The sequence below is a fragment of the Silurus aristotelis genome, assembly GCF_946808225.1.
Source record: "Silurus aristotelis genome assembly, chromosome: 1".
NCBI classification, from domain to species: Eukaryota; Metazoa; Chordata; class Actinopteri; order Siluriformes; family Siluridae; genus Silurus; species Silurus aristotelis.
The window spans coordinates 25,889,335-25,903,083 of record NC_139574.1 but is presented as its reverse complement, the minus strand read 5'-3'; the positions used below and the strand labels follow the sequence as shown (position 1 = coordinate 25,903,083).

General features: G+C 41.5%; 1 protein-coding gene across 1 annotated transcript in view; it reads left to right on the top strand.

Annotated features, from left to right (window-relative positions):
- Nucleotides 1-4,601: 4,601 nt before the first annotated feature.
- LOC310740093 (immunoglobulin superfamily DCC subclass member 3) overlaps nucleotides 4,602-13,749 on the top strand; it is a 19,392-nt gene continuing 10,244 nt past the window's right edge. The window contains exons 1-6 of the mRNA XM_083566558.1: nucleotides 4,602-4,879; nucleotides 11,294-11,599; nucleotides 12,160-12,304; nucleotides 12,442-12,572; nucleotides 12,683-12,820; nucleotides 13,197-13,355. Of these exons, the coding sequence (XP_083422684.1) occupies nucleotides 4,801-4,879; nucleotides 11,294-11,599; nucleotides 12,160-12,304; nucleotides 12,442-12,572; nucleotides 12,683-12,820; nucleotides 13,197-13,355 (958 nt within the window). The 5' untranslated portion in view covers nucleotides 4,602-4,800. The remainder of the gene's footprint in view (nucleotides 4,880-11,293; nucleotides 11,600-12,159; nucleotides 12,305-12,441; nucleotides 12,573-12,682; nucleotides 12,821-13,196; nucleotides 13,356-13,749) is intronic.

Below are 13,749 nucleotides of genomic sequence, written 5' to 3'. Positions count from 1 at the left end.
AACATGTGCCAAATCAAACGTGCGGAGGATCCGCTGTGGCGACCCCTAACGGGAGAAGCCGAAAGAAAGTTTTTATCATTAGAATACTTTTATTATACCAACATGGCCCAGGGTCTCAAAGAAACATTACCAACAACTTGTGGAATTTATGCTTTTTTGAATGAAAATGAAATATATACTAATCTGAATGATGGTGTTACTAATTGTGTTCCTTGTGTGTACACAATAAAACAGCTATTTATCACAGCTGTAGATCTTTCCACTGAAATTTCCACCAATTAGTTGCATTAGGTAAAATTAGCTGACATTATTTTATTTAATTCTATTAACCCAGCCATTAGGGGGGCACAAGCCAGTGCACTCTTAGTGCCGGTCCCAAGCCCGGGTAAATGGGGAGGGTTGCGTTAGGAAGGGCATCCAGCGTAAAACATGTGCCAAATCAAATATGCGGATCACAAATGAGAATTTCATACCGGATCGGTCGAGGCCCGGGTTAACAACGACCGCCACAGGTATCGTTAGCCGACAGGGTACCGGTGGAAATTGGGCTACTGTTGGCCGAAGGAGGAGAAGGAGAGGAGGAAGACATCTACAGAGACGGCAGGAAAAGGAGCAGTGTAGGAGAGTAGAGGTTCGGGTTGGTACTTTAAATGTTGGTACTATGACGGGTAAAGGGAGAGAGATAGCTGATATGATGGAGAGGAGAAAGGTAGATATGCTGTGTGTTCAGGAGACCAAGTGGAAAGGGAGTAAGGCCAGGAACATTGGAGGTGGATTTAAACTGTTTTATCATGGTGTGGATGGAAAGAGAAATGGTGTAGGGGTGATTCTGAAGGAAGAGTACAGTAAGAGTGTAGTGGAGGTGAAGAGAGTTTCTGATAGGGTGATGATCGTGAAGGTGGAGGTTGAAGGGATGATGATAAATGTCATCAGTGCCTATGCTCCACAAGTTGGCTGTGAGATGGAGGAGAAGGAAAGATTCTGGAGTGAATTAGATGAAGTGGTAGATGGTGTACCTAGGAAAGAACGATTGGTGATTGGGGCAGACTTTAATGGGCATGTAGGTGAAGGGAACAGAGGTGATGAGGAGGTGATGGGTAGGTATGGTTTTAAGGAGAGGAATGTGGAAGGGCAGATGGTGGTAGATTTTGCAAAAAGGATGGAAATGGCAGTGGTGAACACGTATTTTAAGAAGAAGGAGGATCATAGGGTGACGTATAAGAGTGGAGGAAGGTGCACACAGGTGGATTATGTTCTGTGTAGGAGATGCAACCTGAAGGAGATTGTAGACTGTAAGGTGTTGGCGGGGGACAGTGTAGCTAGACAGCATCGGATGGTGGTCTGTAGGATGGTTTTGGAGGCGAAGAAGAAGAGGAGGAAAGTAAGGATTGAAAGAAGAATAAGATGGTGGAAACTGAAGGATGAAGAGTGTGGTGTGAGGTTCAGGGAAGAGGTCAGACAGGGGCTTGGTGGTGGTGAAGAGGTGCCGGATGATTGGGCAACTACTGCAGGAGTGATGAGGAAGGCAGCTAGAAAAGTACTTGGTGTGACATCTGGAAATAGAAAGCAAGACAAGGAGACGTGGTGGTGGAATGAGGAAGTGCAGGAGAGCATTAAGGGAAAGAGGTTGGCAAAACAGAAGTGGGATCGACAGAGTGATGAGAAAAGTAGGCAGGAGTACAAGGAGATGCGGCAGCAGGTAAAAAGGGATGTGGCGAAAGCCAAGGAAAAGGCATATGAGGAGCTGTATAAGAGGTTGGACACTAAGGAAGGAGAAAAGGATTTATACCGATTGGCCAGGCAGAGGGACCGAGCTGGGAAGGATGTACTGCAAGTTAGAGCAATAAAGGATGGAGAGGGAAATGTGTTGACTAGTGAGGAGAGTGTGTTGAGAAGATGGAGGGAGTATTTTGAGCAGCTGATGAATGAGGAAAATCAGAGAGAGAGAAGATTGGAGGATGTGGAGTTGGTGAAGCAGGATGTAGATAGGATTAGTAAGGAGGAAGTGAGAGCAGCGATTAAGAGGATGAAGAATGGAAAGTCGGTTGGACCAGATGACATACCGGTAGAAGCGTGGAGATGTTTAGGAGAGATGGCAGTGGAGTTTTTAACCAGATTGTTTAACAGAATTCTGGAAGGGGAGAGGATGCCTGAGGAATGGAGAAGGAGTGTGCTGGTACCGATCTTTAAGCATAAGGGAGATGTGCAGACCTGCAGTAACTACAGGGGAATTAAGTTGATCAGTCACACCATGAAGTTATGGGAAAGAGTAGTGGAAGCCAGGCTGAGAGAAGAGGTGACCATCTGTGAGCAACAGTATGGTTTCATGCCGAGGAAGAGCACCACAGATGCCTTATTTGCTTTGAGGATGTTGATGGAGAAGTATAGAGAAGGACAGAAGGAGCTGCATTGTGTATTTGTGGATTTAGAGAAAGCGTACGACAGGGTACCGAGAGAGGAGTTGTGGTATTGTATGAGGAAGTCAGGTGTGTCAGAGAAGTATGTGAGGGTGGTGCAGGACATGTATGAGGACAGTGTGACGGCAGTGAAGTGTGCAGTAGGTACGACAGACTGGTTCAGGGTGAAGGTTGGACTGCATCAAGGATCGGCCCTGAGCCCTTTCCTGTTTGCAGTGGTGATGGACAGGTTGACGGACGAGGTCAGACAGGAGTCTCCCTGGACTATGATGTTTGCAGATGATATTGTGATTTGTGGTGAGAGTAGAGAGCAGGTTGAGAAGAGCCTGGAGAGGTGGAGATATGCGCTTGAGAGAAGGGGAATGAAAGTCAGTAGGAGTAAGACAGAGTACATGTGTGTGAATGAGAGGGAGGGCAGTGGAGTGATGCGGTTGCAGGGAGAAGAGGTGGAGAAGGTGGAGGAGTTCAGGTACCTGGGGTCAACAGTGCAAAGTAATGGAGAGTGTGTTAGAGAAGTAAAGAAAAGAGTGCAGGCAGGGTGGAGTGGGTGGAGAAGAGTGACAGGAGTGATTTGTGATAGTAGGGTATCTGCAAGAATGAAAGGGAAAGTTTATAGGACTGTGGTGAGACCTGCGATGTTGTATGGATTAGAGACAGTGGCATTGAGTAAAAGACAGGAGGTGGAGCTGGAGGTAGCAGAGCTGAAAATGTTAAGGTTTTCGTTGGGAGTGACGAGGATGGACAAGATTAGAAATGAGTTTATTAGAGGGACAGCACATGTAGGATGTTTTGGTGACAAGGTGAGGGAGGCGAGATTGAGATGGTTTGGACATGTGCAGAGAAGGGACATGAATTATATTGGTAGAAAAATGCTGAAGATGGAGCCACCAGGTAGGAGGAAAAGAGGAAGGCCAAGGAGGAGGTTCATGGATGTGGTGAGGGAAGACATGCAGGTAGTTGGTGTGAAAGAGGCAGATGTAGAGGACAAGGTGGTATGGAGACGGATGATCCGCTGTGGCGACCCCTAATGGGAGCAGCCGAAAGAAGAAGAAGAAGAAGAAGAAGATTTTATTTAATTCTATTGATTTAGAGGTTCTTTTTTATATTTTTAATAATGGTGGGATTTTCACTGTGGCAAGTAAACTACAATAAGAATAATTACAGACCCTCTGGCTGTGTTAGGAGACCACTTATTACCAGTAAGTGATTTGCATGGTACACTTTCAGGAGTAAAGGTACTGAATAAAGCGCTGAGACCTCATCTTAGTGCATGTGTTTTTCTTGTTACAAAGAGGGTAGCATTGAGGGTACACTATTTGTACCATGTGTTTAGTGTGTATCTTTTACCTAAGAAGGAGCATATGATGTACATTTAATGAAATTGTACCTGGGTAGGTGTAGATGATGTACATTTTGTTCGATTTATCAGCTTTATGTACAGTACTTAGCATACCAAAGACATAGATGTGCTGATACAACCACAGGACAAGGAAAAGTAGCCTACATTTAGCTACTTTTACTTCTAAATAAAATGTCTAAACCATGTATATTTAGTTAGATTTTATCAGGGAAGGTGCATGAGATGCACATTTAGTTAGATTTTACCTGATTCATGTGGTGTAGTTCGATTTTATCTGGTAAGGTTCATGTGGTGTAGTTCGATTTTATCTGGTAAGGTTTATGTGGTGTAGTTCGATTTTATCTGGTAAGGTTCCTGTGGTGTAGTTCGATTTTATCTGGTAAGGTTCATGTGGTCTACATTAAGTTCGATTTATCAGTTGTATTTAATCAGAATACCAGATGTAGATGTTATTGTACAACCACAGAACCAAGGAAAAGTAGCCTACAGTTAGCTACCTTTACTGCTGACTGTTGCCATTCACACTATCCTAACTAACTAAAGCCCATATGAGTTGTGTTTTTTACCTGTGTGTACCTCACCACAGGTACACAAGCGATAAAGACAGAACTCCTGCCGATATAAACCTTAAATAAACGCGTGCTGCTTCGCTTTTATAAGCGGTATGTCTATGTAGCTCCGCCCCCTTGCACGCTGATTGGTTGCTTCCTTCGACTCGCGCTCCCGTGTTTCAGCTCGCTCGTGTGACTCGAACTGAGCGCGTGAGTGTTTGTTGTGCGCCTCCGAACGCAGAGCGCAGCGCTCAGACTGCACACACACACACACACACACACACACACACACACGCATGCACACACGGCTTTGTGCAAAAAAACATGCTAGGGTCGACATGGTCTGCTGACTTTTCACAAAAATAGGTTGTGTTATTTGCCGTCTTTTTCTTCTTCTTAAAAACATATTTTTTTGGACTGAATAAGTGACTTGAGGACAAATAAAATATCTGTTCATTCTCTGGAATGTAAAATGATGCTCAGGACGGATTACTGCCAAACCATGACCATCAGCGTTGTGCCTCTTCTACTTGTGCTGCCATTATTTCTAGGTAAATATGTCCAATTTATTTGTAATTCTAGCTCTATTTGTCCTGTTTCATTTGTCTTCATGTTTTTTTTCGCTCTCTCTTATTTTGTATATATTGCAGATTGCACATTTATTTGCATATTGTGCGTTTCCTTTTCCTTAAAAAAATCCTTTGTAGGATTTGTAAGATTGCTGGAGACATTGAAATGAGCCCAAGCAGATGTTTAATGCTTTTAATGGTTTCTGTTGGTTGTTGTGGTTGTTTTTGTTTGTTAGTGACGCACGTTGTTAGCTTTTTTTTCCTGATGTAAGCTGTTAGAGCTGAAGTTCAAGTTCACTGCAAGTGTTTCTCCGCTCAAAACATCTGGTTCTTTATTACTCTATCCCATTATTTTTTACATGAAGCTCAGGGTTTTAATTATTAATTTGACCTCAACGTTTTTCTAAATCATGTTGATCATTACTGGAAATATTCGTTTGTTATTTTACTCCTAAACAGCATTCAACATTTTAGAAATTTTGCAAAAACAGGACACTTCTGAATGATTCTGATGTACACTTATTTCTTTTGGAAGCTGTATATATGGTGCAGTAATTATCCTGATATCAAGGCTATGATGGTGTATTATCTAATCGATTTTACTTGTACAAATATGTTATTGCATTATCAGTGAACACAAGTCTTGAGCTATTTCTCGACTTCTATATAAAATCATATTAACGATTATTGAGTTTCTAAACACATTATAAGCTATTGCCAAGATTTTAAGTCACACTGTATTGCAATTCATGCACTTATCATGATGCAATTTGAACTGTAACATGTAAGGCAACGTTCATTAGATCAGAATTTGGAAATGACAGCAGGCTGAGAGCTGATTTGCAATTGTGGATGATGAAACACTTCATTTATGGTGTTATTGCGTGTAAAAGAAATGTATTAATGCGTAAGCGCTTTACTCAGTGTTATACAGATTCTTTGGTCAGCTGATGTTAGCTGATTAATGATGAAGATCGTTCAAAACATTTATTTTTTTAACAAAAATAGGAAATATTGAATATTAAACATTCGGATACATGTAACATTTCATACCTGAGTCTGAAACTTTAAGAAACTTTCAGGTAACACTTTGTGTTTGGTTCAGAAAACTGAATGATTTCCAGGTGTTCATGGGTATTTTATTTAAGTGAAATTTGGTTTACAAAATAAATGGTTACATTATTTTTTTTTAATTAGAATTATGAGGATTATTTGATTTATAAGTGTTTAACATTTTTGCTAGTCCCAACATTTCTAGAAGGTACCTACAATATCAAATGAGTCTTTCCTGTATTTGATATGCGTTAGGATGGAAGCTTTAATTATGCACAGCACCAGATTTTTGGTTTGAAGCTGCAAGTTCATGGCCATCAGTGCGAAGCAGACAGACAGACATAGGCCAGACATTGGCACTGACCTTCAGCTCTGACCTCTGGCACACCCCAACACCCCTCATCTCCATAAGACTTGGAAAGCTTCAGGGGAGGGGGGGATGGCTGCTCTGATTGAGATCTCATTAAAAGGGGTGGCGATTCCTGCAGCTGCCTGAGACCAAGACACAAACACACACACATCTCTATAGAGTCACAACCAAGCTACTTTTAATCCAACAAGGCTCCCCTCTGGTTCAGGGGGTTAATCCAAAAGATCCACACAGCATGCGGCTCAGGCCCAATCCAGCAATGAACAGGAGGGAGGGGTCCAAAGCATCCATTCTCTCTGCTCTGTGGATCAACCCCTCTGCTGCTATATGCTCATGTGCTGGGTCTGTTTTATGTTTACCAATTAGAGCCAAACCTAATTCACTGCTGTGGGAAATCTGCTGCTGGGAATATGCATTAGGGCCAAATGCTAAGTTCTTTATCACAGAGAAATGCAGGGGAATAGGGATTAGAAAGCAAACTGCTTCATCGCTTAGCAGGTGGTATAACGTACAGAACTGCATCACACTGAAGACATAGCATCTTATCTCGTTTGCAGCAAATGGTGTATGTTTTGACAAAGGTTTTTGTAGAAAACGCTGGCTTAAAATTCGGAATATTTGTGATCACCATAGAACTGCAGAAAAAAGCTGTTCTTTCCAGCAACGTTCATGTTCCTCATGCTTTTATTTGCCTTTACAAAGGGGCTATCAGCAAAATGTATGTGATTACCATTTTTGAACACTTACCCCTCTTGTGTGAGAAGTGTCTCTTGTGTTTCAAGAGCGGCATTCTTGAGAACCTGAACAAAGATGTCAGTGTCAAATTCATTTTTAAGTGCAATATAACGAGACAAACCACTATTAGACATGTGTTCCTTACAGAGGTCAGATCATTCATTTTTAAAAATCAACTGCTTTGAATGATACTCATGTGGCTAAGAATGATGTAGGAGGATTTTTCAATAATAAATGATTTGTAATATCATGATAAATGATAAACGCATCACGTGTGTGTTTTAACTTCTTTGTGGGGGGGCAGAGCCTGATTGGAAATGCAGAGAAACAGAGCATATGAAACCAAAACCTGAGTCACGAGATATGCTGATAGAAGATAAGATGTATCCCAAATCTATCAGGTTGAACCTTGGATAAGTCAAAAACTGTCAATTACACAAAGCCTATTGATGAGTTATACCCACTTTCTCTAATTGTTTGTTAATTTAATTACCCTCTCTATTAAGTCCCAGGGGGTAGTGAGGAGAATGTAAGTACATGCCTCACACTTAATTTGGCCCAATCCTCAATCGGAAATGGTCTTGTGTCTTATACACACCCATTCCCCATTTGGCCTGCACACTTTAATGAGCATCCCTCTTTAGACAATAGGCAAGAGCTGTGCGTTTGTGTGCCTGCTCTGGCAGCAAATGGGCACGGAGTCCGCCAGCCAGAGCGAGGAGGTAACTCCCATTAGAGAGACAATGGGCTTGCCGCAGGCTCATTCTCTCCTGCTGCGTTCAGACTTAGAGTTCCACAGACAGAGTCCCTCTGTCCCAAACTATAGAGACCATGGCACTGTGTTTATACTGTGACCAACTATTGAGGCTATGGAAACACAGAGGCTGTGGAGGCTCTGTTACATGTGAAAGAGGCAGCAGGGTGTATTGCTCATTCTATGCAGTGGCCTATAAAACATTTACAACGGGGGCCATAAAAGAAGATTTAAAGATCTAGCACAATATACAGTAGTTCAAACTCTTTTAAACCTGGTTAGGTTATGTTTGGCCTGCCTTTTGTGCTAAAGTGAAGTTGTCTCGTAATACATCAGCTGGCCTGCCTAATACATAGCAACTTTTCCTCTTTTATTTTGAAAGATTTTCACAGATTTTGGAGTATAAGGTGTTTTAAACAAATATTTGGTCTGATACCGGATTCAAAACTTGAAATATTTGCAAGCTATTACATGTGTAGTTTATTTAGTGGTGCTTACGTGATGCATTATATCTAAATAATAGCCTTGGGGAAAACATATTTTTGAATCAAACTGTGAAATTCTGAATGGTGGCCCTAAGCAGTGGTTCCTAGAGAAGAACATTTCAATTTCAGATTTTGCGACAGAATTGCATTTGTCCAGCCCTGATGTTACGGACTTTAAAAAAAAAGGGACACCATCAATAAAGAGATTTACCCATGTTTGTCTTCTATCTATCACCCAAACCCCCACCCCAGACTGTTTGTGGGGGTTTCAGCATGAGGCAAAACCACAATAAAAACTGTGAAGTTCATGGCCAGATTTTGGAACAATAAACAAAAGGATAGGGCGCATTTTGGGCTTTAGCTACCCAATACAAGCTGCTCCCTCTTCCTTGCCCTGCACCCACTCTCTCATGACCTTTAGGGCCTAAGGTCACTGTCTACCCATGGGGGTGGGGTTTAATGGGGTTCGCTCTGTCCAAGTGAATATCCAAAGTCCTCTGCTTATTAATGACACCCAGATGGGAGGTGAGTTTATCCCCAAACTTGCGCTCTCAGTCACACGCAGGGCCAGGAGGTCCCATAGCGCTTTACGAGTGGATATGGGCTCGCTATTGTGGAAGAGTAGAATGCAGATGGCGCTGTAGGCATAACTAAGTGGCTCTAATTTAACAAAGAAGCCATTGTTACCATCGTGCTGCTCAAACTCTTACAAATTGTGATCAGAAAAAGAGCTCAAAAACAAATATTGTGATGAGTTAAATGGATCCAGTGTCACTCCAGATTCTAGTGGAAAGCCTGTGGAGATATTCTAGTTAATGCAAAAATCCATAGACATAAAGTTAATTGGTCGAAGCCTTTGGGTTAAAACAGTGACATTTGGACATTTTTTTGACATGTCTAACATTTTTTTTAAGAAATCTAAATTTAACTTTATGGAAATTGTTTCTGTTTCTATCTTGTGTTAGATGCAAATGCTTAACCAATTTAAGTGAAACTAAAAGAGCACCTTCATACTTTTGTTATATGGAGGAGTATGTGAATTGACTCTGTGCTCTTTAGTTCAGCTTTTGAGTTTCACTGTTATTTTTAGGGACTGAGAAAGTGATGTACATTCAATAAATACATATAGGTAACAAATGAAAGGAAAACTCTAAGTCCATTCTAAACACTCACCTTTATGTATAATGAAACTGCTGATATATGCTGATATTAGAGGCTTCTTCTTGGATGACAAAGTCTTCATCAATATAGGGCACAAAAGCTCAGTGAATGATATGATGAGTATCAAAACATAAACCAGTATATAATGTAAATCATATACTATGATTTTCACAGCTATTATCACTATCAATAAACAGACTATGCAGAGCTTAATGAGTTAAAAACAATTGTGAGCTTATATTGTTCTGAAGGTTAGCATTAGAGTTGAAAAATCATGTGTGAGAATGTGCATCAGACAGGACAGCTGGATTGGAATGATAGAAGATTGTAATGATGTCCTGAGGAGCAAGAGAATGGCAATAAGTGTGGAAAGGGCCAAAAGGCTAGACAGCATTTTATGATGATGGCTTCACGTGGTCATCAGATGTGCTGAAAGGTGACAAACTCTCAATATGACAATTGGATGCATTCAAGTTCAAGTGCGACTGGAGTGTTTTGTTGTATGTTTTGGGGACAGCTGGGAGAGGGAGTATTTGGGTGCAGGGTACGTGAAGGGTCAGGGTCTGTGTCAGTGAATCACCAAACACAGACATCCCCAAAAAAAAGAGAGAATGAAGGGATGGGCGTGTTGGCGGCACAAGCATAGAGACGAAGTTTGAGTGATCGGGTGGCATGGGAAAGTCACCCCCAAGTTCAAGTGAAAAGGGGGAAAATGTGCTGGGGGCAGGGAGAGAGGGCAGATGGTTCCACAGAGTGTGGCGGGGGATGATGAGATTTGGGGGTGGGGTAATGGTAATTATAAAGTGGTGGGAGCAAAGATGGAGTACTATCACTGGTCTACCCCAAACCCCAAATCATGTGACCTTGTTCCCATCTCCCTCAACCCTTATCCTCTCCACTTCTGACTTTGCCATGGCTTTTGTGTGCTTGAATGGGTTTGTGGCATTTGGCAGCATTGTGTTGCTGTTTTTGGGGTGATCGAGAGGGATGGGGGGTGCTAACAGAGCCATCAATCAGACTAGGGAAAGTCAAGTGCAAGTTCAGCTGAAATGAATAGCCTGGAGCAGCCCCTCTTCAGCCAGCCTGCGGCCCCTCCTGCGCTGTTGTCCACAACTTTCTCATGCAAACACCCAGTAGTGTGCAGTAGGAATGAAGATGTCATTGTGGCATTCCCAGCCTCTGACCAATTCCTCCGCATATCTAAGAATAAATCAATCAGTGGCCAAACACACTGAATCATGTATGGACACAGACTAAACAGTACTATGTGCTAAATACACACCGGATGCCGATATTAACGTCCTTGGTGTTAATGGTGCTATTATATTTCCAGCGCTTTAATGTTATCTCTTGGCAGATTAATGAGTAGTGATGTCAATGTTTGTGTTAAAGCATTCTTTCTAATCAATTACTGTAATATAAACCATTACCCCTCTCTCTGCACAGCATTCTCGTCCTGACCTTTACTGGATTTACTGCCTGAAAGTACTAGGGCTTCTTGGAGTAATATTTACAATACTGTTCTTGTCACAATTCTTAAAAATGTCAAAATGAACTAATATTTCTTTTATTATGTGATCTTTGCTTTGTCAGCTTATCATCATCATCATCATCATCCTCATCAAAATCCTCCTCCTCCTCCTCATCATCATCATAATCATCACTATGAAGCTGTTTTTTTCCCTGCCCCACCATTTTCATCATCAAAGCAGGATTTCAGCCACATGATCTTCTTTTCACCATTTGTAAGCAGCTGCCTCATTTCACATCAAAAAGCTAAAAAAACCCCTGTGCTTTACATCACCTGACTTGTCCACTTTTGCTTTTTTTTTTTGAAGAATTGGGCAGCGCTTCTGAGCTGGCCTTCATTAAAGAGCCCCATGATGTTATTGCTGTAAGGGACCGGCCTTTGATGCTGGACTGTGAGGTGGATGGAGAAGGGCCTATTACTATTACCTGGCGGAGGAATGGTCTACCTGTTCAGGTGGGCCCCAGAGTGGCTGTGTTGAGCAGTGGCATGCTTCTAATCCGAAACTTCCAGAAACGGCGGGAGAGCAATGAAACAGATGCGGGAGAGTATGACTGTGCCGCACAGAATCGCTATGGCATGCTGATAAGCCGTAAGGCACGAGTACAGTTTGCATGTAAGTGGCCCTGTATTTATCATTTCATATCTATTTTCAAAAATGTCCTGACTGAGTTCTGATTGCTTAAATAAATTGGCCCCTCGTTTGTTTGCAAAAGAAAATGATAATGTGGTCTTCATGCTTTCAGTGCAAGATGTGCCTTTGTTCTGGTGGAGAATTTGCACATAAGAATCCTAGTTCTAAAAAGTGCACCTTGGGACCCCTTAACTCATACACACCATATTGATAATCCTCTTCCTCATCACTGCTTGGACTTCAATTAGGCCAGAGGCTACTAAAAGAATTCATTTCTTTCTAAGAATGGCCTTCATTATTGATCACATGTCTCTTGATGTTAGAGAGGGCAGATGTCGCCTAATAGTTAAGACTTTGGCCTACTCACCAAAAAGGTTGTTCAGAAGGAATCAGTTCCTGGCCCTCAAGTTCTCAGTTGTACACTGGTTCAATTCAAGTCATTTTTGGAACATGTGTCAGGCAAATATGTGGGGAGTAAAGAAGGTCCACCCTTTTACAGACAATGTGTTAAATCATTTGTTTTAATCTCTGTTCTCTTCCAGCTCTTCCCAAGTTTCACACCCACCCAGAGTCCATGGTAGTGGATGAAGGAGGGGTGGCACGCTTTCACTGTGCCATTAATGGGATCCCTGAGGCTAGCATCACCTGGGAGAAGAACAGGACTACGCTCAGCACAGATGATGACAGGTTACAAACCCACACACATTTTATTCACAGTTAGGGTGGCATTTTCTGCCTTTCTCTCTATTGCGTAGATAAATACAGGAATACATATGTTTATTTCTGTATTATATGGTTCTGAGGTTTTCTTAATCCCTTTGCAGGTATACTCTCCTGCCCAATGGCATTCTCCAGATCACTGGCGTGCGTCACGGAGACAGTGGAGTGTATCACTGTGTAGCCAAAAACATTGCTAACACACGCTATAGTCACGAGGCCCTTCTTAGTGTCACTGGTGAGAAAAAAGACTATACTGTCCAGTATAACTTACACCTTGCTTTTCCCATTAGTATATTTTTTTGTGTTCCTCTCTTGTTGTTTATCTATGTGCCTCTCTCTATACAGTGGCAGCTTCACGTACCTATAAGGAGCCAGTGATTCTTTCAGGTCCTCAAAACCTCACCATCAACGTCCACCAGACTGCCATTTTAGAGTGCATTGCTACAGGCAACCCCCGACCAATTGTGTCCTGGAGCAGGCTGGGTAAAATTGATACCTTCTTACACAAATACTCATAGACATTGCAGCAAATGATGTAAGGCTGGTTTCATGGTGTGCTAGAGTACATACTGCAGACTTACAGAAGCATAATAAACCTATAATACTCTATGATAAAGATAAATTCTTGAAAATGATCTTGTTTTCTCTGTAGCAACACTTTGTGTGGTTAATGGAAGAATAAAAAACTTTTTATAGTCCATAAAAACAGTTTTAACATTTTTTTTATTCAAACTGTTTGCAGTTTTATGTAATCATGCTCATGTTAAAGTACGTTTCTGCTTCTAATCTGCCTTTAATTCACACATTTTTTATATAAACTGCATTTTTTAAATAAACTGCATGTGTATGTCCCTTGCAGATGGACGTTCTATTGGAGTGGACGGGATCCAAGTATTGGGCACGGGTAATCTTATGATCTCAGATGTTTCCCTACAGCACTCTGGGGTTTATGTGTGCTCAGCCAACAGGCCTGGCAGCAGGATGAGAAGAACCGCACTGGGTCGACTGGTGGTGCAGGGTAGGATAAAAATCCCTTCCAAACTACATTATTATCATTTAAATGCCTTATATTATTTTGGTAGATATGCTTGTGCACAAATATTTGTAAAATTTCTTGACTTAAGGTAGACCACAGGCAGCTGATATCTTATTACTGGCCCTTAAATACATTTTGCATATTACAGTCCAATAATATGTAGCAACTATAAGCTGAAAATGCTCCTTCTGTAAAACATTTTTAAAAATACATTTTTAGATTTTACTTGAAAGTCAGATGAATAGTCGACTTTGACGTGATTTGTGGCTTGTATTCTAAGTAAAAAAAAAAGTTATAGCATTATAAGGTCTAAAAATGAAACGTGAGAAAATCACAAAGACTGCATTTTGATTAAACTCAAGACATAATGCCTTCT